General features: G+C 53.0%; 1 protein-coding gene across 7 annotated transcripts in view; it reads right to left on the minus strand.

Moving 5' to 3' along the window:
- Positions 1 to 26,889, minus strand: part of Col16a1 (collagen type XVI alpha 1 chain) — a 52,420-nt gene that overhangs the window by 13,765 nt on the left and 11,766 nt on the right. For 3 of the 7 annotated variants that reach the window (XM_027399420.2, XM_027399417.2, XM_035439585.1), the window contains 34 exons: positions 26,648 to 26,686; positions 26,194 to 26,238; positions 25,994 to 26,029; positions 25,430 to 25,540; positions 24,810 to 24,845; positions 24,546 to 24,581; positions 24,361 to 24,471; positions 24,046 to 24,090; positions 21,331 to 21,366; positions 21,141 to 21,185; positions 20,714 to 20,845; positions 19,965 to 20,000; positions 19,499 to 19,606; positions 19,091 to 19,213; positions 18,933 to 18,986; positions 18,694 to 18,735; positions 18,061 to 18,096; positions 17,922 to 17,975; positions 17,693 to 17,761; positions 14,176 to 14,229; positions 14,065 to 14,091; positions 13,382 to 13,441; positions 13,138 to 13,185; positions 12,964 to 13,017; positions 8,692 to 8,745; positions 8,462 to 8,494; positions 6,236 to 6,352; positions 6,001 to 6,042; positions 5,818 to 5,904; positions 5,058 to 5,102; positions 4,201 to 4,245; positions 2,455 to 2,508; positions 1,867 to 1,920; positions 1,288 to 1,341 (listed from right to left, as the gene is read on the minus strand). In XM_027399420.2, the coding sequence (XP_027255221.1) occupies positions 1,288 to 1,341; positions 1,867 to 1,920; positions 2,455 to 2,508; positions 4,201 to 4,245; positions 5,058 to 5,102; positions 5,818 to 5,904; positions 6,001 to 6,042; positions 6,236 to 6,352; positions 8,462 to 8,494; positions 8,692 to 8,745; positions 12,964 to 13,017; positions 13,138 to 13,185; positions 13,382 to 13,441; positions 14,065 to 14,091; positions 14,176 to 14,229; positions 17,693 to 17,761; positions 17,922 to 17,975; positions 18,061 to 18,096; positions 18,694 to 18,735; positions 18,933 to 18,986; positions 19,091 to 19,213; positions 19,499 to 19,606; positions 19,965 to 20,000; positions 20,714 to 20,845; positions 21,141 to 21,185; positions 21,331 to 21,366; positions 24,046 to 24,090; positions 24,361 to 24,471; positions 24,546 to 24,581; positions 24,810 to 24,845; positions 25,430 to 25,540; positions 25,994 to 26,029; positions 26,194 to 26,238; positions 26,648 to 26,686 (2,022 nt within the window). The remainder of the gene's footprint in view (positions 1 to 1,287; positions 1,342 to 1,866; positions 1,921 to 2,454; positions 2,509 to 4,200; positions 4,246 to 5,057; positions 5,103 to 5,817; positions 5,905 to 6,000; positions 6,043 to 6,235; positions 6,353 to 8,461; positions 8,495 to 8,691; positions 8,746 to 12,963; positions 13,018 to 13,137; positions 13,186 to 13,381; positions 13,442 to 14,064; positions 14,092 to 14,175; positions 14,230 to 17,692; positions 17,762 to 17,921; positions 17,976 to 18,060; positions 18,097 to 18,693; positions 18,736 to 18,932; positions 18,987 to 19,090; positions 19,214 to 19,498; positions 19,607 to 19,964; positions 20,001 to 20,713; positions 20,846 to 21,140; positions 21,186 to 21,330; positions 21,367 to 24,045; positions 24,091 to 24,360; positions 24,472 to 24,545; positions 24,582 to 24,809; positions 24,846 to 25,429; positions 25,541 to 25,993; positions 26,030 to 26,193; positions 26,239 to 26,647; positions 26,687 to 26,889) is intronic. The other 4 variants (XM_027399419.2, XM_027399418.2, XM_027399421.2 and 1 more) reach the window with 4 other exon arrangements.

Consider the following 26,889-nt stretch of genomic DNA (forward strand, 5'->3'; position numbering starts at 1 on the left):
TCTGACTATGTCACTCTCTTGCTAAACAACCTTCCATGGCTCCCCTCTGTCCAGTGAATGAGGTATGCTTTCCACTCAATCTGGGTTTACAGGCATCCTGTAACCTGTCACCAACCACCCTTTCCTGCCCCTCCCTGCTCCCTCTGTTGTGCTTTTGCTCAGTCCAGACTGTTGTGCCTTGAGCATGCTCTGTAGGTTCATACCCCCAGGCCTGGGTCTTGCTATTCCCTCTGTCTGGAATGCTGTCCATTGCTCCTCCCTTCAATGTTTCCTGAGCCCTTAGGGAACCAATGCATAGCTCCAAGCTGTTCCTGCCAGGACCCACCCATGACCGCAGCTCTGTGTGGACAGATACCGTATAGACCGCAGCTCTGTGTGGACAGATACCGTATATATAGCTCCTTCCACCCCCGAGCAGAACTCAGCTCTAAGAGTCCTCCCTGAGGACACCCCTCTCCCTCTTCCACACAGCATCTCCATACTACTCCAGCCCCCCTCCCCACTCCCCACACCCCGCCCCCACTCTGCATGCTCAGGGGTCTCAGCTCTCATCGTAGCTATTTCTATTTATTCGTGTTTTCTCTGCTTCCTGCTGCAGGGCAAGGCACACAGGGCCTGCTTTTTTCAGTGTGGAACCCTCAGAAGGGCTCGCAGCACCCAGCATGCCTAGGAGACAATCTTGTTGCAGAATAACCGTGTGACAGTGCTGGCACAGTCCCATGAGGCCTCACTGACATTCGTGAGGGGGAGACGTGAGGCTCCACCTCTAGCTTGGCGGGTCCCAGATTTGAGGGTGGAGATTCCTCACTAGATAGACATGGGCTCCAGCCCAGGCTCCTCACCCACTAACTCCCTAGCTGGCTGCAGGACACTGGGTGAGTCATGTCACCCAGGAGCTTATGACCTCATGTGCTCGCAGTCCCAGCTCCTTCATTCAGCATGAGACCCCCCATGAAGGTGGCCTCAATAGAAAAAAAAAAAAAAAAGCTCCTGGCCCTGATTTGGCAGGAGGGGGGAATTCTGCCAGCTGACTGGGCCCTTCCCCTCCTCAGTAGCCTTCTCTGCAAGAAGCCTGCTGGGATCTCCTCACAGCCTCTACCGCCTCCGCAGCCACCAGCTGGTGCAGAGACACAGCTGGAGTGACTCTGGGCAGGGGCAGCAGGGGTCACAGGCTCCTCCTCCCAGAACAGTCTTCAGCTCCGTTGATGAAGGTGGCTGGGGGGGGGCACGGGTGGCTTTCCCCCACTCCCACATCCATACCCATGCCATACCCATGCTGCAACTTACCGACTCGCCCTTCTCTCCTGCAGGGCCAGTGTATCCGCGCTCTCCCTTGATGCCCTGACAAGGGACAGCAGAATTAGCTCTGTGGCCCGCCTATGGTGGCGCTAATGCAAGAGGCGGGGCTGCAGCTGGCACCCAGACTGGCATTTGAAGGCTGAGGGCACCAAAGTAGGGGACTAGAGGGGGGGAGACAGTAGCCACTGTGGCTCACACTGGAAAGGCCTGAGGGCACCTTTACAACGACCGGCAATTCTCAGGGTTCTCCCTCACTCTCTCAAATCCCTTTGGTCTCTCAAATCTCAGTTCTTTCTGAGTGTGGGACTCAGAAGGGGTTCTGAGAGTGTCCCCTCCCTTCCTTCCTTCCTTCCTTCCTTCCTTCCTTCCTTCCTTCCATTGCAATGGTGGGGACAAGCCATATTACCAAGGGAGCCAAAGTGGAGTGGGGGGTGGTCTACATAGATGGCATGACAGAGACTGAATGTTGAGAAAGGGGGAGTGTGGTTGAGGGTTACTCTGCCTGGACCTGTTCTCACCACCAGCCTGTCCCTCTAGTACCCCCAGATCCAGAGTCCTCTTACTCACAGGCAGACCCGGGGGTCCCATAGCACCCGGGTAGCCAGGTTGTCCTGGAGGACCCTGCAAAGAAAGGCAGGCATGTTAGACCAGCCCTCAACATTTCTGTTAACCTTCCCTGTGTGAGAGTGACCCAAGCCTGAACACTGGCTCTGCTATCCAGCAGGTGCCCATCCCCCGCCCCCACCCCCATCCTGGGTACAGTTACTACTCTGGGCCATTTCCCAAGCCCAGGTTCTCTTGGCTAGATGACAAGCCCCAAGCTCACCAGACTCCTGGGAGCAGAGTGGGAAAGGAGGCCCAGAGTGAGGTGGGGAGGACCAGGCATACAGGAAGGGTGCACACGGGATGAGGGAAGAGGAGGACCCCCGGCGACGGTAGACAGGAGGCGGAGCAGTGTGTGCTCCCAGGGTGTGGGGCACGTGGACACCCAGCTCCTCTGATCTGATCTGAGGGTGTGAAGCTTTTCTTCTGAAGCCCCCAGCCCTTCTGGATCAGGGCTGAGTGGTTGAGGAGTTCGAAAGAAAGCATCTCCCTGTCTCCCATTCAGTGGCCACCCCTCAGCCAGCTCACAGGGCTCCTGGGGCCCTTTCTTACCGGCTCTCCCTTATCTCCAGTCAGGCCCGTGAGGCCTCGCTCTCCTTGCAGGCCCTTAGAGAGAAAAGTCATGAGAAACTGCAGAGGAGGGTAACACCTACCTAGCCCAAGCTCTTCCCTGCCCCATGTCTGGCTCTTTGCTCACTGGACAAAGTTCACTTGAATGGCAACCCAATGTCCCTGGCAAAGTGACTCTCATGGGTGGGAGTATTCTGGAAGGGTCAGTGCGTAAATCCAAATGTACAGGAGAGCAGCTTCCAGACAGGCATCGGCAGAGACACACCCCTCCAAGTGAGCGGCTGACAGGGCGTCTTCTGGATCACTGACACCGCTGTGCCCTACTGTGGAGGCTGCCTGGGATGCACCTTTAGGAGACGCAGTCTTCTTCTGGGGGGAGGCTGTCAGGGCAGGTGCTCCCACAAATGATGTCCTCACAGTGTCACCAAGTACCCAGTACTTACCTGTCCCAGTCTTCCCCCCCCTCCAGCCCCAAATCTTTAGGGATGCCAGGGGCAGGCACAAGAGGGTCCTCTCCAGAGCAATCCCGAGTCACTCAGTAACGTGGAGAGGGACATCAGTTACAATCAAAGCCCCTCGTCCCTCACCCTGATATCCGCAGCTCACCATCGAAAACACCTTCTCTGCCCCTTTATCCCTCGTGCCTTCTAGAAATGGCACCCAAACCTTTCCACGACACAAGACAGATGGCTAGACAGACAGATGGCCCCTTCACCCAAGCAAGCAGAAACATTCATGGCCCGGCCAGGGATGAAGACATGGGGACAGATGGAAATCCGACAAGGAGAGGCCCTGGTTCATGAGCCTCCGCCACCAGGCCTGGGAGGGCAGGAGCCAGTCCCGGGAACATGAGTCCAACAAACAAGAGGTCTAGCTTCCATGACCCAGGAGAGAGCAACACTGACGATGGGTGGGGGGAGTGGGGGGTTGTAATTTAAACACACCTGGGACGACGACAATGACAAGGCAGAGCAATTAACGACACCTGGCAAAAGGATCTGCCCAAGGCCCTGGGCACAGAGGGGCAGGGCCCTAACACCAGAAGCCCAACTGGCTGGTATTGTATGCCCAGCCTTGGAACAGACCGGGCCTGGAGCCAAGGAAGAGAGAAGAAGAGGAGGCCATGGGTTTCCTCTAGCCGCGGGGAAGGGTGCATGCAGGGCTGCCTGTAAATCCCCAGGGTGCCTCTGGACAGTCCTACCAGGCAGGAGGGCAGCCAACCTGTGCCAGCCTGCAGTGTGAAGCCCTAAAGCTTTGGCATCTCTGCCGGGCACAGAGCCAGGTGCCTGGCAGGGCCCCAAGAACTACTTTCAGCAAATCTTCAGTCCACACGGCAGTGGTGGGAAGCAGGAGGCAAGAGTGAGATGGGAGAGATAAAGGGGCTCCTTCATAGATGCCCCAGCTTCCAGTAAGAAGGTAAAAGAGACCTGGGGGACATGGGGAAGTGGTGTGTGGGCTTGGAGGGAACGGAAAGGGAAAGTGGAGGGAGGAGAAAGTGACAAGGTGTAAGGAGAGGCTGAGGGAACATGGAAAGAAGTCAGGAGACCGGGATGGTCTCCAAGCTGCCAGGACTTAAGGGAACCTGTGTCGTTAGCTACCATGCCTGCAGGGGACAACGAACAGAACACCAGAACACGGAGGGGAGGGGGCACCACAGGACAGGGGACAAGCAAAGCCACAGAGACCTGGCTGGCAGGAAGGGGAGGCAGAGTAGTGCTAGGTTCTTACAGGCAATCCGGGGGAGCCAACAGTACCAGGAAAACCTGGGGGGCCCTGGTGGGAGAAATAGGCACGTCACATCTCACAAGAACAATCACCCTGGGGTAGCCTGGAGGCATAGTCTGCAGTAGGGAGCTTTGTGGGGAGGTGGTCCTGAGAGGTTTTCAAGGTGGCTGGAAAGAAATCTAATCAGAAGATAGCCACTGTTCCCCAAGGTGGGAGCCTCCACCAGCAGATGCCAGCAGCCGCCCCACCCTGAAAACCCTTCCCAGGTCTCCCCAAGTTGTCTTCAGTGGAGTACAAAGCCGCTTCCTTTGAGTCCTGCACCTCTCCCCACCACCTGACCACCAATGTCCCTCAGGTGAATAATTCCAAGGCCTCCACCAACCATTTTTTTTTTCCTCCAAAGAACACACAGCCAGCATTATCTAGTCATGTCTTTCCCTGAGGATTCTGGATGGAGACCGCTGGCCTGAGCTTTGTAGACTTTCCTAGAGATGGCCCCACAGAATGATGGGCCCTTGTAAGAACTGTCAAGGTGAGTGTAGAGATCTGGCTGGGCAACCATAATCTTGCTGACTGTGGGGCTACCTGGTGTGGTCCCTACTGTGGCACTAAATACAGCAGGGAAGAGGAGGGACCCAGATTTGTGCCCCGGAGGGCCTTCCCTAAGTGGGTCTGCAGGCAGTGGGGGCAGAGCAGGTCATTTCAGGTAGCTGACCACTGTCCCAAAGATGCTCTCATGAGTGAAAGGTAAGTGTAGCCGTTGTCCTGCCTGGCTTCTTGGGGACAAGACAGCAGAATGGTGTGTGGGTTAGGACTTCCTGAGATCTGTTCAAACAGACCAGAGCACCGGAGATACTTACGATAGGTCCTGGAGGACCTGGAGAGCCCCTCGCACCGGGTGGACCCTGCAGAAGAAACCAAATGAACTGGATGGAGAGCCCGAGGCCCCACAGTAGCCAGTGTTACTGTGCCTGCCTCCAGCTCCCTGCGGCTGCAGACAGGAGAGAGGGCTGCTGATGTCAAAGCAGGACCACTTAGCTGATGTTAAAATGGCCTTTCATTCAGTTCATTCAGTCATCCAACAAACATTTATTGAGCAGCTATTATGTGCCGGGCACAGGCCCAGGGGCTGGGAACATAGCCATAAACAAAACATTAAAATCTCTGCTTCGTGGCACTTATGTCCTAGAGGCGAGGTGAACAGTAACAAATAGAACACAGCTGGCACATAGTTGGTGCTCAGTTCATACCTGTGGAATGTTCTAGAAGGAACTGATATGCAGAATGCCGGGTGGTGTGAGTATAACGAAGGCAAAGGAGCTTGGGAAGGGTGGGGAGGGTTGGGGAGGGGTTGTGGGGGAATCTTCCATTTTAGAAAGGGTGACTCGGGAAGGCCTCACTGAGAAGGGAATATGTGACCTGGTTGCTGAGGGGGAAGCAGGCCTGGAGAAGAGGAGTACCGGGGGAGGAAGCAGCTAAGAACCAGGGTGCCTGGAAGCTGAGGCGTGGTGAGGGGCCCCAGGCCATGGGAAAGCCGGAGGAGCAGGGAATGCTGTTGGCAGATGTGGAGCCCATGTCTTTGAGGCCCTACCTGGATGAGGGCCTGGTCCTTGGTCTTACCTCTTCTCCTCTTTGGCCTGGCACCCCTGGAGGACCAGGCAGGCCAGGGCTTCCAGGACAGCCAGGTTCTCCCTCACTGTTGTCTCCCTGGGGTGGGGGATAGAGAGAGTGGGAATGAATATGAGGGGAGGAGGAGAGGAGAGGGCAAGAGGGAGGGATGAAGGGAAGGGGAGATTTGCTCACCCTGGCCTCCTCGGCTCTTGGGCGCTCCCTTCCTGTGAAGCACTGTGGGAGACAAGAGAGGCTCTGTTAGGTAAGGCTGGTCAGGAGGCCTCTGGTGTGCACACACGACACCACACCAAGACTGCCAGCTACCCTGACCCAGTCTCTACCGGATGGAGACATCAGGACCAGCACCAGGGAGCCCTCCTACACCAGGGAAACCTCCCGTTCCAGCCCGCCTCTGCCCAGTTCCTACCCTGGCACAGTTGTCAAAGCCTGGCACGCCAGGGATGCCCTGGTCGCCCTTTTCTCCCTTTTCCAGAAGAAAGGCTGGATGGGCCGTCTGGCCCTGGGCACAGTCTCCACAGATGCTCTGATGGAAGGAAGGGGAAGGACAGGGGCACCTGGGTCAGAGATGGGCAGGGAGAGCCTAGTAGGGATGCCCTCTCAGAATCCGGGGCCCGGGCACTGTGCCCAATGGTCCTCCACCCGCACACTCTCCCTCCCCAGACACATCCCTGCAGCTTTGCTCTGTCCTCAGGGGACCCCATCCCAGCAATTGGCTCTGAGTTTCCTCCAGGAAGAGGCTCAGGTAGGGCCAAGCCAGAGCGCTTTCCAGACAGGCGCGTGGGAGGAGATGGAGGGACCCGCAGAGGGACCATCTGTCCCGGCTGTTCCTGCAACCTGCACCCGCAGCGAGGACAAGCCCCAAGGATCCAGGATGAAAAGACTAGTTCCCAATGCCAGCACCTCTGCCTGGGGATGCCAGGAGAGGGCTGCCAGAGGAGCAGGTTCTCTGTGGACACTTCAGGCAGGCCTGAAGCTCACCACTGTCACAGGCTCCACAGGTCCCTGGGTCTGAACTGTCCTTACAGGAAAGGCTTCTTCTGACTCAGGCTTTCCCCTTCTTGGTCACAGATTCTCTGAGAGACTAAGCTGTTGGTCCTCTCCATCAAAACTAGCAAACCTAGCCTCTCGTTCCAGGAGCCTTAGGAGCCTGCAGTCTCCCTGTTGCCAGGCATGGTGGCTGGGACCCCAGACAGGAGCCCCACGCTCACCTTCACCATTCACAACAATACCCAAGGATAATGGTCATCATTTCCTTAGTTCCCACGAGACCACAGATTGTAATGGGCCTTGGTACATATCACATTTAGTCCCCAGGGCACAGCGAGGTCAATTATGTTATGAGCATTGTGGAGAAAGCTGATATTCAAACGAGGTGGTGTGATTCATCCAGGTAAGTCTGGATTGGTTTCTGCCTGTCAATGTGGAGTCAGCACTTCCTCTGAGCTGTGGACATGGTGACAGCCAGGACTCCCAGCAGACTCCCCTGGCTGACATTTGACCTCTATTATTGGCTGATTCAGTACCTGGGTGGAACCTTTTGTGGGACACTTGATTACAAAGCCAACTTGTGGAATGTCAGAAGTGTGTCCCATCTGGGGTTGGAGACACACCATCACTGCCTGGAGGGCAGGACTGAGGGGGCTCAGGCTCCACCTAGATGAGGAGAGTCGGGGGTCTCATTGCCACAACCTTACGTTGCTCTGACTCATGACTGCTGCCAGGCCAACTGAACCACCTCCACCAGCTGCTTCTGGAAACATCTGTGGTTCAAAGAGGGGCAGGGCAGGCAGCTCTCATACTGTGCGCTCTGACCAAAGCTCATGTGGCATCATGTCCGTGTTCCTGACTAGCCAATGCTGAAGAGACATGGCTAGAGGATAAGGGCTAGGGAAAGGTGCCCTGAGGATGCTAATTCCTAAAGAGAGGTCCAGGGACTCTAAGTCAGCCTGCAGGAATGACCCAGAAGGACTGTCACTTCAGGAGGTGACTGAGCAAGGGGGCTGTAGGAACCTTGGTTTCCAGAGGACCCTGAGATCTTGGTCAGCCAGACCAGGCTGCAGCCCTTTGGTAGAACTGAAGGCCTACTCTCTTCCACAATTGTTTTTCAAGTCCCTCCTCTTGCTGAAGTCTTTTCAAACCGACATCCACCCAGACCCGTCTCCATCTCACCCACCCAGCCCCCTTACCACTGTACTGTCACCCTACACACACACACACTGTGCCCTGCCCCCCCACACACACACTGTGCCCTGCCCCCACACACACACACTGTGCCCTGCCCCAGCCACACACACACTGTGCTTTGGAAGCCTTTGGGGGCTGCCTTGGCATGACCCAGAGAAGCTAAAGTGCTTGTTTGCCAGCCGACTTCAGGCTGGTTCTGCCACCAGGCATGCACCAGGTGGGGCCCTTTGCAGCATTCCCCTAAGCACTCGTTCAGTAAACGTTGCCTAGAGAGTTGTTACAAGCCAGAGCCCAGCCAGACCCTCTTCGGCAGATGCTCAGCCACCCTTCCCCCACAAACAGGGACTCAGCAGGCTCAATCTGCCACTGTTAGGTGGCAGGCAACTGAGCACCTGCTGTGAGAATCCCCTTTGGCAACACCTGCCAGCACCTCTCTGTGCCCTCTTACCTTAAGGAGGTGCTGCTCAATGGGTAAGGATCCCTGCAAGAGACAAATGTAGGTTCTAGCCCATCGGTCAGGAGGAGAGGCTTCGACAGCCTACAGAAGCATCCAGCCTCAAGATCGGGAGCGAAGGAGGATCCCCCCCACACACACCAGAGTTAAAGGGGTTGCATGGCCAGCTCAGACCCAAGAAGGACAGGAAGGACAATGGCCAGTGTGCCCTGGCTGATACCCACCAGCTCGGCAGTGAGCCCAGGCTGTCCTGGCAAACCGTTGTGTCCTGGCACTCCCTGAAGCAGACAAGAAACACACAAAAGAGATCAGCTCCCTCTCCCAGCCTAGCGCGCTTCTTGTCTCCCTGTTCACACCTGCCACCTGCCACCTCTCCTGCATGGGTGAGAGCTCTGGTCACCCATGAAGGAGCCTGAAGGTCTCACACAGCTGGGGACTGGGGCACCAAGGTGGTCCTTAAAAGCGGTTCTAATGGGAACATCTCCTTGCTCCACAGGTCAGAAGTTGGACACAGTGGTTTTTTTTGTTTGTTTCTTTTGTTTTGTTTTGTTTTTCTAGACACATTTTCTCTTTGTGTAGCCCTGGCTGTCCTGGAACTCTCTTTGTTGACCAGGCTGGCCTCAAACTCACAGAGATCCACCTGCCTCTGCCTCCCAAGTGCTGGCAGGCAGAGAGGGTCTTCTATAGGGTAACTGCTGTGGTCCATCCCAAGTCTTGTCCTATATTTTCTCATTAATCATTGTTATGGTTTCCTGGAGGCAACGAGCATTTTATTGCCGTCTTAAAACAAAGGAACTCAGAGAAGATCACTTGCCAAAGGTCACAGGTTGAACAGAACAGAGATGAGACTCCGAGTGAGGACCACTGGCCCCACCCTCCTTTATCCACTGATTGCATCTCATCCCTTAAAAAACTTGCCCAGAGCTGACATCAGATGCTTGCCAATCAGACCATCTAAGTGCACCGGTAACTGCTGGAAGGGTATAAGTCCAACTCTGTGCCTCAGTTTAGTTTCCTTCATTGTAAAATAGTTACCGTGTGTGGCTTCAAGGAGGTGATGCTATGAGGCATACAGCAAAGAGCCCAGATGCAGGATGCATGGGGGTCCTCCTGCTAAAAATGTGACACCCAGCCTCTGGCTTTCTTGCATATTCACAATGCACATTTGCATATTAAATACTCTGCTGAGGAAGGGAGGGTGTTCCAGTTTGAATCCCCAGCACCCCACAGAGAGGAGGTGCACTTAAAGTATGTGTTGAATGAATGCGTCACTGCACAGCCTGCTCCTCCAGGTACAGGGTTTCCTGGGCCTGATCTGAGATCTGGCCTCCCTTCACGACCCAGCTCCCAGCACTGGAAGAGGCCAGCCACCCCTGGGTAATTCCTTCCTATCTAGAGCAGGCTCTCCCACTCCTGGGTCACCAGCCAGTATGTCCACATGGTCTGTAACAGTGCCTGGCATGTGGGCAATGTTTTGAATGCCTTTGTTTAGAAACAGGGTCTCACGCAGCCCAGGCTGGCCTCAAACTCATTATGTAGCTAAGCATAGTCTTGAACTCTGGTCCTACCGCTTAGATCTAACACCTAAGGGCTGGGATTACAAGCATGTGCCACCTCACCCAATTTATGTGGTGCTGGGGATCCACAGGGCTTCTTGCATGCTAGGCAAGCAGCCTACCAACTGAGCCCCATCCTCAGCCCTGTTAATATAATTCACCCACAAGTCCCACTCTCCAGTGCTGCTGTGTTAGTTGAAGTCTGAGAAAGTGAGTCTTTCGGACACTGATAGAATTACATATACATGTTCTCCTCTAGAAGCGGGGGGGGGGGGGTGCAGCCCGAGTTAGACTACTGCCTTCCAGTTATGAAAGCCTTGGGCACATTTCTTGGCCTCTATGCCTCAGGCTCTTCATCTGGAAAATGGATCAGGATAAAATGACACCTGTGGGCAATGGGATGACGAGGCCTTGGGTGGATCATTGTTAACTACCTCTGGGCCCATCTCTGCACAGAGAATCTGGCGCAGGGCAGGTGCCTGCCTATGGCAGCCTGGGGTTGGTCATGAGCATCAGGTATGACTCTGGGTCCTCGGATTACACTCAGCACTTTTTCCGGCCCTCGCTCCCCCAGTGTGGCTTGGCACAGTTCACACTACGCAAGTTCTCCCTGGTTAATGGGTCACTTTGGAATGACTCAGCCTCCACAAGCAAACTCCATGCCCCCTGCTGACAGATCACTGAATGCTGGCACTGGACAGGAAGCTCGGACACTTTCATCAAATGCAGAGACTGCCAAGTGTGTGGTGTGGACTGTGGTTCCTGGTGAGCAGACCCCTGGGAACTGTCCTGAAAAGTAGAGGAAGGGAGGGGAAAGGGCTCCACCTGGGAAAGCTCAGAGCTGACTCTCTAATACCTGGCTGGGTGACCTTGGACAAGCCACCTCTTGGGGCTTAAGCTGGCCCTGATGGTGTGACGGCAGAGGTAACACCATTTTCCTTCTGCGGTTGGGGTTGACATAAGGCTCAAACAAATGAGAGAACGGCTGTAAACTAATAATAGTAAGCACTGTGGCAATAGCTAACGCCCCCAGGGCATTCACTGTGTGCCAGGAAAGATTTCACACATGTTGAACACACAAGCTTATTTAATACCCACAGGAAGCCCACCGAGGCAGGTGCTATAATCACCTACATTTAATAGATAAAGGCGTGGAGAAACCTGGAGACTAAATAACTTGCCCAGTATCACAGAGCACATGGCAGAGATGAGTTTCAAACTGAGGCAGCCCTGGCTCTGGGAATGGAAGTGTGGCGTGGATCTTGGCTCCTCCTAATATCCCTCCTTACTATCTCAGGCCTCTGTGCTATTTCCGAGGACATCATGGGCAATCTCACCTCTAGGCCTTTGTACATGCTGCCTTCCCTGCTAGGAGTGTATACCCTCAGGGGTGCTCTTTCTCAGGGGTGTGCCTCCCCATGAGTGCGCCTCCCTGGGGTGCTCCTCCTCAGGAGTGCTCCCCCCCAGGAGCCTTTGTACATGCTGCCTTCCCTGCTAGGAGTGTATACCCTCAGGGGTGCTCTTCCTCAGGGGTGCTATTCCTCAGAGATGCTCCTCCCTAGGAGGATTTCCCAACAGATTTACTTACATTTCATTTATATTTTGATTCAAATGTCACCTTTTATTTTATTTGCATGTGTGTTCATGTTCATGTGTGCGCATGTGTACAGATTCATGTGCATGTGTGTGTATGTTCATGTTGAGGCCGATGTTAACACTGGATGTCTTCCTCAGTTGTTCTCCATCTTATTTTTTTTTAAGATTTATTTATTTAAAGGGCGCTAGTGTTTTACCTGTACATACTCTGTGTGAGGGTGTCAGATCCCCTGGATCTGGAGTTACAGACAGTTATGAGCTGCCGTGTGGGTGCTGGGGATTAAACCCAGGTTCTCTGGAAAAGCAGCTGGTGCTCTTAACCGATATGCCTCTCTCCATCTTATTTTTAATTTGTGTGTGTGTGTGTGTGTGTGTGTGTGTGTGTGTGTGTGTGTGTGTGTGTGCAAATGCCACAAATGTGGAGTTCAGAGGACAGCTGAGGATTTAATTCTCTCCTTCTACTTTGTAGGACCTGGGGATGGAAGTTAGGTCAGCAGGCCTGCATGTGAGTGCCTTTGCTGGTGGAACAATCTCATTAGTCCTCCATCTTAATTTCTGAGACAGGGTCTCTCTTGCTGGCACTGGAGCTCACCAGTTAGCCTGGCTGGCCAGCAGGACCCAAGGATCCTCCTGCTTCTGCACCCCAGCACTGGAATTACAGGCAGAGGCTACCGTGTCTGGCTCTTTACATGGACGCTGGGGACCTGAACTCAGGTCCTCATGCTGGTACAGCCAAGCACTCTACCAACTAGGCTATCTTCGCAGCTCCAAATGTCACCTTTTTCTTTAGTATTTTTCACAGATGTCTTCCCTGTTCTTCTCCCACTATCCATCCCCATAGCCAGCTTTATCTCCCTCCTCAGCAGGGACCACCCTCTAATATATTAGAGTTTATATGTCTTGCTTATTGCCTGTCTCTCTTGCAGGGATTCTAATGTTTGGTCCACAGCTACATCCCAGCATCTAAAACAGTGCCTGGAAAAGCTCACACAGGCAGAAACTCATGGCACACCAACCAATGCTGATGGCTGCTCCAACAGTACAGTCTGTACTAGTGCAAAGCTCTGCCTCCAAGCCCAGGTTCCTGCCAGGCCTGGGCTTGGATCCTACTAGTGGGGTGCTTGAGCTAAAACACAACAGGACATTCCTCAAAATAAGGCGAGGAGTCCACAAGCCTGGTCCAAGGATCTGGAGCCCTCCATGCCATGCTGGGGAGCAATAGCAAAGAGAAATCATGAGAGATATGATATAGTAGGGAGGCAGCACACTCAGGGCCAGCACGGAGGAGGCCCCGAGACTGTTTGGGCCCTGCGCCCCAAACTCCAGACTATTCACACTTTTTACCTGCAGTCCAGGCATTCCAGGGGGACCTGGTGGTCCAGGGACACCTGGGGGACCCTGTGGGAGAGAACACAAAGTCAGAGAAGGAAGAGAGCTCCCTGCCACAATGGATGGGAGCAGTGTCAGGGTGGGAAAGCCGCGACAGGAGGCAAGACAAAGGAGACAAGCCACACACACCTGCGGGCCCGGCTGCGAGGAGCTGCCCATCCACAGTCCCGGAGCACCCTGGGTGGGAGTGGGGGTCGCAAAAGAAGGGGAGAGGTTATAGGCAACGTCTACACCAAGCACAGAGCTGCATGGGAAGGGGGCTGGCTGGGACACGAAGCCTGGCAAGGGCTCTTGCCCACTGGCACCAGGTGAGGCAAGGATCCAGGCCTCTCCCCTGGTGGGGAGGGTGGGAAAACAGCTCAACCCCACTCACCGGCATGCCTGAGAAGATGGGCTCTCCCCGAGAAGCACAGGAGCACTCTCCTGGTTCACCCTGGAAAGAAAAGAGCTTTGGTTTGAAGTGGCAAAGACACTTCCAGAGGTCCTCTGGAAGCCTCATCCGGGAGGTGGCATGGGCTTTAGGGATGGACAACCCACAGGCCTCAGCCTCCTCATCTACCAGGGGATGGGTTGTATGCAATGTGTGGTGGCCATTTAGTTAAGTCACCATCAATTGAGAATCAGAATGATCCTGTCTGTCCTTCTTGGGGTCCCAGTCAGCCCCCTCATAATCTCACTGTAAGCAGCCATGGCTTCATCTTGAGCAGCGCCCCCCCACACACACACACACAAGGTTCTGTGCCTGGTTCTGTGCCCTTCTATCCTGGTCCCTCATCCCTCTGCCTTGCTCTCTTCTTGCCTCATCTTCTGACCCAGTTTCCATGTGAGAGTGCGGCTGTCCACTAAAGGGACTCTGGTGCTCTCTGGTCTCCTGAGACTGTGGTGAGATTCTGAGCTATCATCACCTACATGAAATGAGTGTGGTACCCACAGCACTTGGAAGCTTGTGAACAGCAAGGCGACCCCACCCTTCCTCCAGCCTGAGCAGCTACTATGGGGCTATGGGACCCTAGGAGCCCATTCCCAAAGCCCATTCCCCAGACCTTTGAGACTTACCTTCTCTCCTCGAGATCCCTTTTCACCCTGTAGAGAAAAGACACCGGGAAGTGAGTGGATGTGAGCAGGAGGCAGGTCCAATCACAGAATCCTGCTGGTGTCCATACTCACTGGTGTCCCTTTGGCTCCTGGAAGTCCAGTCTGTCCTTTCTGCCCATCTTGACCCTAAAGGGAAAGGGCCCAGAGTCAGTAGGTGAGGCTGGGTAGCAGCCAGCTATTTGGCCTGCTAGAGAAGTACAACAGCGAAAACAGAGACAGTCTCAGGCTCCCTGGCACCCATGTTCTAGAGGGGTCATTGTGGCCAGGAGGTAAGGAGAAGGCAGGAGGAAGGGAGGAGAAGGTGTGGCTCCCAGCACCAGGTACCCATCAGAGAACAGTGAATGGGGCTCCCACTCCTGCCTCCTGCAGGAGAGTGCAGTGCAAGCTGAGGCTTGAAGAAATGTCAGAGTCACAGGACCAAGCACACAAACCTGGCCTGGGATCTGTGCCCGCCCCCCCGCCACACACACACACACTTCCTTCTCTTTGCACACATTCTCGCTATTTAAGTCACTCTGTGGACTGAGCTGGAAGAGTGGAATTTCAGACCTTGTTGTATCAACTCTGAGACACTATCACTTACCTAAAGTCACACTACTAGTGAGTGTGACACACAGCTAGTGAGAGTGGAGAGACCAGGAAGCACCACCCCACCCCACCCCCGCCCGTGAGATTGGAATAGGAGGATCTGTCAGTGCTTCCGACAAGGAGTATAGCGTGAGCAAACACACAGATAAGCCGAGGCATAGCAGGATCCCCATGACTGCCTTCCTGGGGGTGCTCCACCTTTGCATCCAGAGTTCAAGGCCATCCCAGGACGAGTGTCCAATTCCACCTGTACCCTGCTTGAGATAGGCAGGGATTCTGATTGTCTGGGTCTTCTGAGCAAAGCCATATGGGCCTGGGCAAATCCCTGTCCCTCTAGGTTTTGGCACACCACCAGAAAGAATCTATCAATGCTCTCCAAACTCAAACAACAATTTCTCTAGGGATCTACAAAGGATAGGGAAAGGATAAGGCTCACTAGGTTATTTTCAACATTACCAAAAGCTCAAGAAAAATTATACATTTGCCCACAGCCCAGCATGGCACAGGCTGGCTGAAAGGTGGCATTTCTTTGATTCAGGCTAAAATTATCATCTTGTAAAATTCTAGTGGGTTCACGCGGAGTAGAAGCTGACTATTAGACAGGTCTTTGATGACTAAAAATGAGAAAATGCACTTATTATTACTTAATCTATGCAATTTGCTCAATAGACAGTTCTTTTAAGTGTGGGAGTCATTGTCTTGGGCAGCACAGAATAGAACCTTTCCATCCCTATAAACGCTCAGTGCATGGTCCCTATGGGCTCCAGGGTAAGCTTCAAGTTCCTGGCTCCACCCCGTACTCTCTGGTCTTTGCTCTCCTTGTGTGTAGAACTGGAAAATGACAGCAGCTCCTAGGCCACTTTGGTGGCTCATACCTGCAATCCCAACACTTAGGAAGCTGAGAGAGGAGGGGTACCAAAAGTTCAGTGTGAGCCAGAGCTACACAGTTGAGTTCTAGGTAAGTCTGGCTTATAAGTATTAGACCTTGTCTCAAAAAAAAAAAAAATCATAAGGCCAATAAAAATCTACAAGGCCATCTTATTTGTTTGTTTGCTCTTGGGGGAGGGCAGGTGTTTCAAGACAGGGTCTCTCTATAGCTCTGGTTATCTTGAATTTGCTTTGAAGACCAGGCTGGCCTCACTCACAGAGATCCTCCTGTCTCTGCCTCCTGAGCGCTGGGATTGAAGGTGTGTGCCACCACATCCTGCCTCTCCAGGGCTGTCTTGAGGAGGAAACACATTCCTGAATGTTCAGAGCTGACAGACTGAACACAGGACCACAACAGGCCACTCTCCAAAAATGGGGATGATCGTGCTCTCTTCAGAAGCTAAAAATGCAGATCGCCAAGCTGAGGGGAGGGAGGAACCGGGGAGGGCTGGATAATGGTGACCAAATCCCTATTAGTTTGGATAAACAATTTCTAATCCTTTACAGAACAGAAGGTGACCTCAGTTTACAAACAGTGGAGTGACTGAGGGTTCTGCACACAAAGAAATGATCAGAAGATGAAATGCTAATCATGCTGGCTTGTTCAGCGTAGCCTGTGTGAATGCGCTCTGTAATATGATAGCTACCACAAGCTGATCTGCAAAAGTAGAATACGGCTCAGCAGTTAAAAGCACTTGCTGCTCTTGCAAAGGACCCAGGTTATAGTCCTAGCACCTACATGGCGGCTCACAACCACCTGCAACTACAGACCCAGGGGGTTTGGTGTCCTCTTCTGACCTCCACAGGCACCAGGCACCCACGTGCAGGCAAAGCATTTATATACATAATTTAAAAAAATTTAAAGGGAAATACTGCGTGTGTGTGTGTGTGTGTGTGTGTGTGTGTGTGTACACGCACAGATATGTGTGTGGTACACATGTATGTGTATGTGCATGGGGAGTGATCAGAAGTCAACTTAGACTGTCAATCCTCAGGAACCATCTACCTTGGTTTGTGTTTGTTTGATTATTTGTTTTTAAGACACATTCTCTCATAGGTAGCTGGGACTTTTGCAGTTAGTCTAAACTGACTGGCCAGTGAGCCCTGGGGTTACAGTATTGGGGTCACAGGTACATGCAATCACATCCAACTTTTGTTTGTTGTTATTGGTGGTGGTGGTAGCGGTATTTTGAGACAGGCTCAGTAGACTAAGCTAGACTTGAACTTGAAGAGATCCAGCTGCCTCTGCCTTCTGGATGCTGGGATTAAAGGTGTGCACCCCTATACCTGGCCACATCTGACTTTCTACATGGATGCGGGGATCTGAGGACCAAACTCGGGCTCTCAGGCTGTGCAGCAAGAACTTTACCCACTGAGCACCTCCCTAGTCCTTGAAAATATGTTTTTAAAAAGAACAGATGGGGCTGGAGAGAAGGGTCGGTGGTTAGGAGCTCATGATGCTCTTCCAAAGGGCGTGGGTTCAATTCCCAGCACCTATATGGCAATTCACAACTGTCTTTAACTCCAGTGCCAGGGGATCTGACACCTTCACAGACATACATGCAGGCAAAACACCAACGCACATAAACTAAAAGTAAATAAATATTTTTAAAAAATAGAGACAGACTGGAGAGACTGGAAAGATGGCTCAGTGGATAAGAGTGCCTGTTGCTCTTCCAGAGGACCTGAGTTCAGTTCCCAGCACCCAAAGGCACATGCACTCGTGTGGCACACATGTATACACATACATACACATGCACCAAGAGAGAACACACACACACACACACACACACACACACACACACACACACACACACACACACACAGAGAGAGAGAGAGAGAGAGAGAGAGAGAGAGAGAGAGAGAGAGAGAGAGAGAGAGAGAGAGATGGGGGTGACATAACATTTAAAGGCAGTTCCAGTGTGTCTTCCTTCCCTGAGGACGGCCCAGGAATCTTGTCTCCTCCCACCCCAGGCTGCTGAGACAGGCAGGGTCAGCTCTGTGCCCTCCACACAGCAGCAGCAGCACCAAGGACCAAACAACAGCTCTAGTCATGGTTAGGAAAGGCTCTTACCGGAGGCCCGGAGACACTAGCACCAGGAGGTCCCATGGGTCCTGTGGCTCCTTTGGGCCCTGGAGGTCCCTGTGGGGAGAGGACAAATAGGTTGCTGAGGCATGATCTGAAGCCAGCATAATCCAGCAGTGACATGCACATGCTTGTATCTCATACAGCCCTCTGATGGTATCACTTAGTCCCAGGTCCCCACGCCTACAGCCTCAACCACCACGGGGAAGGGGCTCACCTGGGCACCTTTTTCTCCAGTTGAGCCAGGTGGTCCCCGAGGTCCTGGAAGTCCCTGCAGATGGAAGCCCAGTTGGTTATATCTTATTATAAAATGGCCCCTTCCCCTGTCAGCTGCCTCCAGGCCATAGGAGACCTACCTGAATGCCAGGCAAACCCTGGGCTCCAGGCTCGCCCTGCAAGTCAGAATGGGCAGTCTGTAGCACAGTGGCCAAAGCCACCTGATGCTTGGACCTGTGCCACTGGCAGATGTGGGAGGGTGTCTGCCAGTCCCACATCAAGGGTTAGAGTAATGGGGGGTCAAAGCCAAATTCTGGCAGGGCATGGTGGGTGGCACATGCCTTTAATCCCAGGATTTAGGAGGCAGAGGCAGGTGGATGTCTTTGAATTCAAGGCTAGCCTGGTCTACAGAGTGAGTTCCTAGACAATCAGGGCTATGTAGAGAGACTCTCAAGAAAAAAGGAAGGAAGAAAGAAAGAAAGAAAGAAAGAAAGAAAGAGAGAGAGAGAGAGAGGGAGGGACGGAGGGAGGGAGAAAGGGAGGGAAGGAATGAGAGAAAGAAAGAAAGAAAGAAAGAAAGAAAGAAAGAAAGAAAGAAAGAAAGAAAAAGCCAAATCCTGTACAGAACAGCATCAGGCCAAAGTTGCTGTGACCCCTGGGGACAGAACTGTGCCTTTAGCACATAGTGACAGGTAGAGCCTGGGATTGTGGAACCGGCAGCTATGGAAGTGTTAGGAGAGAGCAGGAAGGCAAAGGTGAAGTGAGATACTCACCTGGGGTCCCTCAGCCCCAGTGCCTGGAGGTCCAGGCTCTCCCTGAAGAGGTAAAACGACAAGCAACCTCTGGGTGGAAATTCTCACCCCATCCCTCAGCTTCTCCCAAGCCACTTTCAAGTCTCCTCTGCTCCCGCCTTCTGCCACTCTGACTCAATCCCTCATTCCAGGCCTCAATCCCACGTCCCCATCCTCCTCCCCCAAGAGCAGAAACCTAGGGCTACCATTCCTGCACATACCTGAGTGCCCTTCAGTCCCGGGGGCCCTTGAACTCCTGGTAGACCAGGCTGGCCCTAAAAGGCACAAGGGAACCCATGGATGCCCTTGATGTGTTGGGAGGTCAGAGTAGGCGACACACGGGCAGAGAAGGATGAGAGGATGAGCCACCCTCACTTACTGGTTTCCCGGGCCGACCCACACCTTCAGGACCTGGCTCTCCTTTGGGACCTGGCTTCCCAGGCAGTCCCGCTGCGTCGGTTAACGCCCCCTGCAGGCTAGAGCAGGCAGTGCAGCCATCACCCTGGTCAGAGACAGTGATGGTCAGGGGTAGCCTATGAGAACTACTGGTAGCCAGACAGGGGCATCACGAAGGGGCCCCCTACATCCTCTGGCAGCCCCAGCCCTCTTCTGCCTCTCCTCAGCCGAGAAAGCAAAATAGATCCTGATACTCCAAGCTGCAGCAAGGAGTCAGGAATCCGGTGCTGCCAGGCTCCCTTGAAGCTCCCTGCAGTCCTACCCCACTTTAACTGGCCCCCTGATTTCTATTTGCCCATGAAACAAACTCCTTCAAGCCTGGCCAACTTACCTTTTCTCCTTTTGGCCCAGCAGGACCCCGAACCCCGGGCTCTCCAGATATGCCAGGATGCCCATTGGTGCCTGGCAGTCCAGGGTCTCCCGGGTTCCCAGCATCACCCTGAGAAGAGTGGGGTTTAAGGAGGACAGCATGTCACCCAGCAGGGGGCAGGTTGCCTCTTGAGAACTGTGGGCAATCAGTCCCTTCCCCAGGGCTGGGGGCTGAGAAGGGAGTGGAGACCAGTACAAGAAATCAAGAAAAGGGGGGCAGATTGTTTCCGAGAAAGGAGGGTGGAATTGGATGGGTGGGGATGTGGGAAAGATCTGGGAGGAGTTGGGGGAGGAACTGTGATCAGAAAACATTCCATTAAAAATGTATTGTCAATTAAAAAAGAAAGGAAGAAAAGGGAGCCAAGCAGCCTCAGAGACAACCAGGTACCCACTCCCCCGCCCTGCCATGCCCATCCACATCCTCTCACCTTCTGACCCTTGAGTCCACGCTCTCCAGCTCTGCCCTGAGGAGAAAATGGTCCCGGCACCCATTCACTCGGAGTGGACACCGCTGGGTAACCAGCACAGTGTGAGACCCAGGGGATGTGGCAGAATGTAAGACATGACGACCTGTGTTCTCATGCTAGGGAACCAGCCTAACATTGGAGACATTTTGCCTGTATGACCAAGGCAAGGTACCTCATCTAGCTCCTCATCTAGCCTCGATTTCCTCATCTGTCAAATGGGTATGATAACATAGTGTAGGCTTCTGTGCCAAAGGGCTCTTGTGAGATTATGATTATTCTGCTGGCCCAGTGTTTGCTGTCACCACTAAAGCAGCGACCGTCGGCCCTCAGCCATAACTGCTGTTTCTCCTGCATCCCTTGTGTGCTGTTCAGTGCTGCACATACATCACAACCTGAGCTTCGCCACAACTCCAAGGACAGGACCCAGAGGGACGGAGAACAAAAGCGACTTGCTCAAATCGAAGATCTTATAAAAAATAGGAGCCAGAATTGGAACTTGGCTCTGCTGAGGCTGTGCCTTGACATTACTCTGTCATGTCACTCTATGCCCCAGGATGAAGGGCAGAGGTCTGTGCGAGGGATGCGAGCAGCTTGCCCTAGACACAGAGACGTTGATCCCACCCCCACTTTGTCCTTCCAAAGATGCAGGGGAGACTGCTGCTCTTTCTTGCATCCTGCCCACACCCATCTCCAGAGATCCCAGGATTCACCTGCTTCCCAGGAAGCCCAAAGCCTGGGGGACCAGGCTCTCCCTTCTCTCCAGCTGGGCCAGGCAAGTGAACCACATGGCTCTCCCCACCCGGAAGCTTGGACAAGGCTGCACAGGGCTCACAAGGCTCCCCCTGCAGAACAAAGATACTGGGTTAAGGGGTTCCTGGGTTCTGGGTCTTTGGATCTGGGGGTGCAGAATATAGCCCAACATAGGGCCTCTGCTGAGAGAGACTGGGAGCACGACAGAGAGATGACTGAGAGCATGGGAAGAAGCAAAGGTGGAAGCAATACTACGTTGCTATGAGCCAGAATTCACACCACAGACTGCAGGGAGCCGAGCAGAACAGGCTGGAGTAGAACAGGCTAGAACAAGGGCATCTTCTCCAAGGGTATGTCCTGGTGGCATGCCAGGAGCCCTAGACTCACCTTTGCCCCTTTGGTGCCTGCTGGTCCCACTGGTCCCGGTGGCCCCTGCGTGAGAAGCCATATGAGATGATGATGCTCAGCAGCAGCCAAGCTAGGCAGAGGCCCAGCCCAAGCCTGTCAGTTCTCCTGTGGAGGGCAGCGCCTCCCACCTTGCCCTTGCCTAAGCCGCTGCCATCTGAATAACACTTACTGGAACTCCAACCGGTCCTGCATCACCAAAATTACCCTGAGGGTCAAGCAGAGAGCATAGGGTTAAAGGAGAAACAGAGTAGAGGTGCCAGGCACATGGCCAGACTCTTGGGATGTCTACTGGCAAAGGAAAGTGAGGCTAGGATTCCCCCAAACTCCTTAGGGAATCCCTGACCAGCCACAGTCTTGAAGTGAAGCCCAGACCCGGCTTCACCTCTAGCCAGGCAGAGATCATGAAGTCATTTCTCCAACAGTTGTTCATCAGCCACCTTTGGCCTTCATATGTGAACCGAACAGACAAAAATGCCCCCTGGATCTTTCACACTGAAGAGCTTTAAAAACAAAAAAAAAGTAACCCTATGCTATGTAGTCAAGGATCACCTTGATCTTCTGATCCCCCTGCCTTGATCCCCTTGCCTAGTTTATATAACATTGGGTGTCAAGCCCAGGGCTTTGTGCATGCTAGGCAAGCACTCTACCAACTGAGCTATATTCTCTTGTTTCCCCCAACCTATTTGTGTGTGTGTGTGTGTGTGTGTGTGTGTGTGTGTACATGTGGGTAGAGGCCAGGGTTGACACCAGGCCTCTTCCTCAAACAGTCTCCACATAATGTTTCGAGATTGGGTCTCTCACTGACCCTGGAGCTCATCAATTCAGCTTGGCTGCCTGGTCAGTGAGCTCCAGGGTTTCACCCGTTTTCTCACCCACAGTGCCAGGGATACAGCACTCTGGCTTCCGGCTTTTTATGTGGATGCTGGGAATTCGAATTCAGGTCCTCAAGCTTGTGTGGCAAACACTTTATGACCAGAGCTTTTAAAATGGTAAACTTCTAAGAGGTAATGAATGCCATAAAGGAAACAAGGTAATGACTCAGACCAAGAGGAGATCCCATTTATACAGGGTGATAAGAGAAGTGGTACCACAATTATCAGAAAGATGCAAGTGAGGCCCGCCAGTGAAAGGAGGGAGCCTTCGTGCTCCCATGGGAATCACCCGTATGTAGTCTGGAGGTGGCAACAGTCTCCACATTCTCCAGAATGGAAGGAGGCTCAGATGGCTGAAGCAAAGGAAGGCAGAGAGAGAAGGAAGAGGAGAATCTAGAAGAAAGGTCGTCCAGCTCATGAGGTCCAGCAGGACAGTGGCACAAAGTCAAGTCCCCAAAGGCCTGTGAGCAGGAAATTCTGTCATTGGAGTCCTTTCTATGAAGGCACATTAACTGCTCAGTGATAAGTGGGCTGTTGAAGGGCTGCAGCAGACACATGCGGGGTCACTACCATCAGGAGTGAGACCAAGGAGACCCAGTGGCACAAACGGAGGGAGCAGGGAGAGTTGAGGGACATGTGGGCTGAACCGTCAGGACTTGCAGCTGCGATGTCTGGAAGGGGGAAGATGTGGGGTAAGGAGGGGTCAAGGGTGATGTCAGCTTTAGGCCTTGGGGATTTCGGTACACGATATTTGCTGTGATGCAAAGGGCTGATCACGCTTGTTGGCCTCTAATCCAGTACTAAGGAGGGGTAGGAAGGAGAATCACAAGACCAAGGTCTGTCCGAGGTCTGTCTTGTGATTTCAAAGCCAGCCTGGGCAACTTAGTGAGACCCTATTTCAAAATGAAGAATAAAATAAGGGTTCTTCAGGTCTCTATGGAGCAGGAGATGTAGCTCACTGGTAGAGTGTTTGCAAAACATGTGGTAGACTCTGGTTCAATCTCAGTGACACCACACACCACACACACACACACACACACCACACACAGACACACACACACACACACAGACACACACACACCACACACACACACACTCACCACACACACACACACACACGCGCACACACACGCACGCACACACGCACGTGCGCACATACACAGAGACACACTCACCACACACACACACACACACACACACACACACACACACACACACACACACACCCGCGCACACACACACACACACACACACACACACACACACACGCACGCACGCACACACACACAAATAGGAGGGCAGGGTTGTTGAGAAGGGGCACTAAAACTCCATTTGAGAAATGCTACATGTGATTTGCCTGTTAGAAGTGAGTCTAATGTGGCCCCTGCTTGACACTTCTACAGCCACAGAACCCCTCATCAGAGCAACACTCTATTACAAGTTCAATGCTGTCATTTATCTCTAACACAACCATAAATACAAGTGTTAACATGGGCATTGAAATCTAGAAACCCAGCCCAGTAGTGGCAATTATAGATTGTAGTGGAACCAGACTTCCTGGGCTCAAATCACAGTTCTGTATCCAAACACCCATAGAGCACTGGGAGATTCCCTTGGCCTTTTTATGTCTCATTTTCCTTATCCATAAAATGGGAATAATGGAGAAGAAACATACTTCACTAGATCTGGAGGGAATAAAACAAGAATACAACAGGCACAAGGCTTGGAAGCATGCCTGGCACATAATGAGTAGAAAAGAAAGTTAAATATTATTTTGCTGTAAGGTAGTCTTGGATGTGCTTAATAGTTTTAGATTATCATTGAATTAAAAATACAACACTAAGGAATTCTCTTGAAGAACGTGAGGTTCTTGGAAATAAATTCCTTGACTTCTCGGAAAAAAAAAACCCAATGGATGCATTCTGCTGTGAAGTTACAGTTTGATCTCTGCCTCACTTGCCTCTCAGGGCTGTCTCCCCTGCCTTGCCTGTGTCACCCAGCTCAGGGCTCACCTTCTCTCCTTTCAGTCCCCTTGGCCCAGGAACTCCAGATTTCCCCTTAAAACAAAACAAATAAAACAAGATGGAGTTACAGCACCTTTGCCTGACACCCCTCCAAGCTCCTAGTGTCTCAGTGTCCAACAAGCAAGAGAAAGGAACCAGAGAAATGGCTAGACCATTACTACTTTACAAGTAGCAGCCAAGCACAGACAGAGAAAAGAACCAGGATGTGGGCCACTTCATGGCCTACCTCCTGGTCCCTGCCCCAAAGCATGGTAGCTGAAGATCCAAGACAGCCACTAGTGATCCCAGGGGCAGGTCACTCACCGGAAGGCCAGGTAGACCATGGCCAGGGGAGCCCAGGTCTTCATTGACTCCTGTTGAGGGCCCAAGATGCTGGGCCCCCACACCTGAACTGCAGGATGAACAGGGTTCCCCCTAGGGAAGGAAGAGAAGAATCAAAACCTTCTAAGTGGACAGAAGGCAAAGAGCAGGGTTCAGGGGCTTCCTACCTTCTCTCCTTTCATGCCTTGGATGCCTGGATCTCCCTACAGGGAAAAAAGGGTTTGTGGGCTGAAGCCAAGCATGTCAAGACATCCAAATTCTCTAGCTACATTTAAAGACAGCAGTGTGACACACCACATAGATGCCCTTTGAACTGCCCCTGTCCCGTGGGATTCAAAGGCAGCAACTCAGAGGCAATACTCATCAACCCATATAACAAGCAAGAGAATAAACTCAGGCTAAATGTCCCCATGAGAAAGTTCCTTACATACCCGGTCACCTTTCAGTCCAACAGTCCCTAGGCCTTCCTGAAAGAGAGGGTGTATGAAGGAGTGGATGAGAAGGCGGGGCCAGACCTTAGCCCTGGCCCTGACCACTTTATTCCATTGCCAGGCTTCACTCACAGTAAGAGATGGCTCCACCCTATCTTGCCCAAAAGGTATCCTAGAGTCTCTTGGGGGAGAGGGGAGTGCTGGGGAGGTTGCCATGGAAACTTGAGATGACACTCTAGCCAGCCCTAAGCTCTATGATTCAAACCCCTTTCTGGGCTACACTCTGCTTAACCTCCTTCCCTGTGGCTTTGAGAAGTACCCAGTCCCTCAGGATCTGCTTTGTCAAGGGCCACAAGAAATACAGGAGGATAACTAATATTCAGCAGGCTGACCTACTACACGAGTTATAAGTTCTACAGGACAAGGCCATGGAGTCACTTCATCTCTTCCCTAATAGTAGACCTGGGTGTTTCCCCCTGCTTGTGTGCGTGTGTGTGCATCTCATGAAAATATTCCACCTACTGGCTACATATCTGTATGGGAAGTCAGGAGGATGACTTCATTTGGCTGTGTAATCTTGATATATAGAATATATACTTAGTGGCCGCTTGGGCACTCACCCTGGCTGGAGCAGGATCACCTGGTTCCCCTTTAGGACCTGGTTTTCCAGGGAGTCCCACGAAATTCTGGAACCCTTCAGGCAGCGTTGGACATACTTCGCAGGGGTCACCCTAGCAGAAGGGAACAACCACAGGAGGATAGGGTGGGGCTGAGACCTTGGGCCAGACAACCACCTCCTGTCACACCAGCTCTAAGTGTCCCCAGCACCCAAATGGACAACAGGAACACTGCAGGGCCTTCATGTCCAAGTGACTCATTCATTCAGGAAAGGTGGCCCAGACTCCCTGAAACTATGTCCTCGAAGCAAGCCAGGGGAGACACATGTGTCCCACTGACAGATATGAAATGGGCTGAGAGAGAAGCTAAGTGATCCCCATGCTCATAAACCATGCAGGCGCCAGAGGCAGGGTCTGAGTCCCCGCCTCCCCAGTCTCCTCATCTAATCATGTACCTTCCACAATAATAAAGAGGGAGGCAGGCCCTGCCCATGGGCATTGGGTCCCTGCTGCTCAAGACAGTTCCTGTTCCCAACCCAACCCAGGGCAGCCAGGCCTGTAGCTCACCTTCTCTCCCTTAGTCCCTGGCACTCCCGGCTTCCCCTGTTTGCGAGGAGGGGAGAAACAGGGGCATTAATGCCAGGGCAGAAGGGTCAGCATGCCAGGAAAGAGCTGAGGACCCAAGCCCCTCCCTCTGGAGGCTCTGGAAGAGCAGACCCAGGTATGGTGGGCAAGGATACCCCACTCCCCAGTTGGTAGTCACTCACAGGCTTCCCTCCAGGGCCTTCCTTCCCTGGTGTCCCAGAGCTGCCCTGTAATCAGAAGAAAGGTTAAAGGGGAAGCTCCCACTGATGTAACCTCTACCCCTTTGTGCCTTCATCGGGCCCTCTCAGCCGAACCTCCCCTCTCCATTTGGTTCATTCACTGGCTAAACTCTTCTATTGTCTGTCCTCCTGTGTGTCTAGCTCTGGAAAAGGACAAGAGATGACTAGGGCTCTGAATGCCCCTTCCCTAGTACAACAAGGAGGAGGTAACAGATAGGCAGACAGACATTTCCATTTGCTCACCAAAGGCAAGGCCCCCATCCCAGCTAGTACCGGGAGTAGAGACACCTCCTTTAGCATCCGGACTGAACTGAGCCTCTTGAGGCCAAAGCCTGGCCACCTCCTGAAACATGCCTACTCCCCTCCCTGCCTGTGCCCACACTTCCTCTGTGCTTACCTTGTCTCCCTTGGGGCCTGGTGGTCCACCTGGATCTCCCTGATGGCAGAAACAGAGTGGTACAAGTTTCTTCTCTACAGCATGATGAGGGGATTTGTCTTAAGCCACCCCCCCAACCTGCACCCTTGGAAAGGGTCTTATCCCCACTCCCCACACACACACTCAGCCCTACGGGGGGGGGAGCACACAGGGATGAGGGGGAAAGGTCTCAGGAGAGGACAGCAGGAGAGGTGTGGGGATAC

Source organism: Cricetulus griseus, chromosome 2, assembly GCF_003668045.3.
Source record: "Cricetulus griseus strain 17A/GY chromosome 2, alternate assembly CriGri-PICRH-1.0, whole genome shotgun sequence".
NCBI lineage: Eukaryota > Metazoa > Chordata > Mammalia > Rodentia > Cricetidae > Cricetulus > Cricetulus griseus.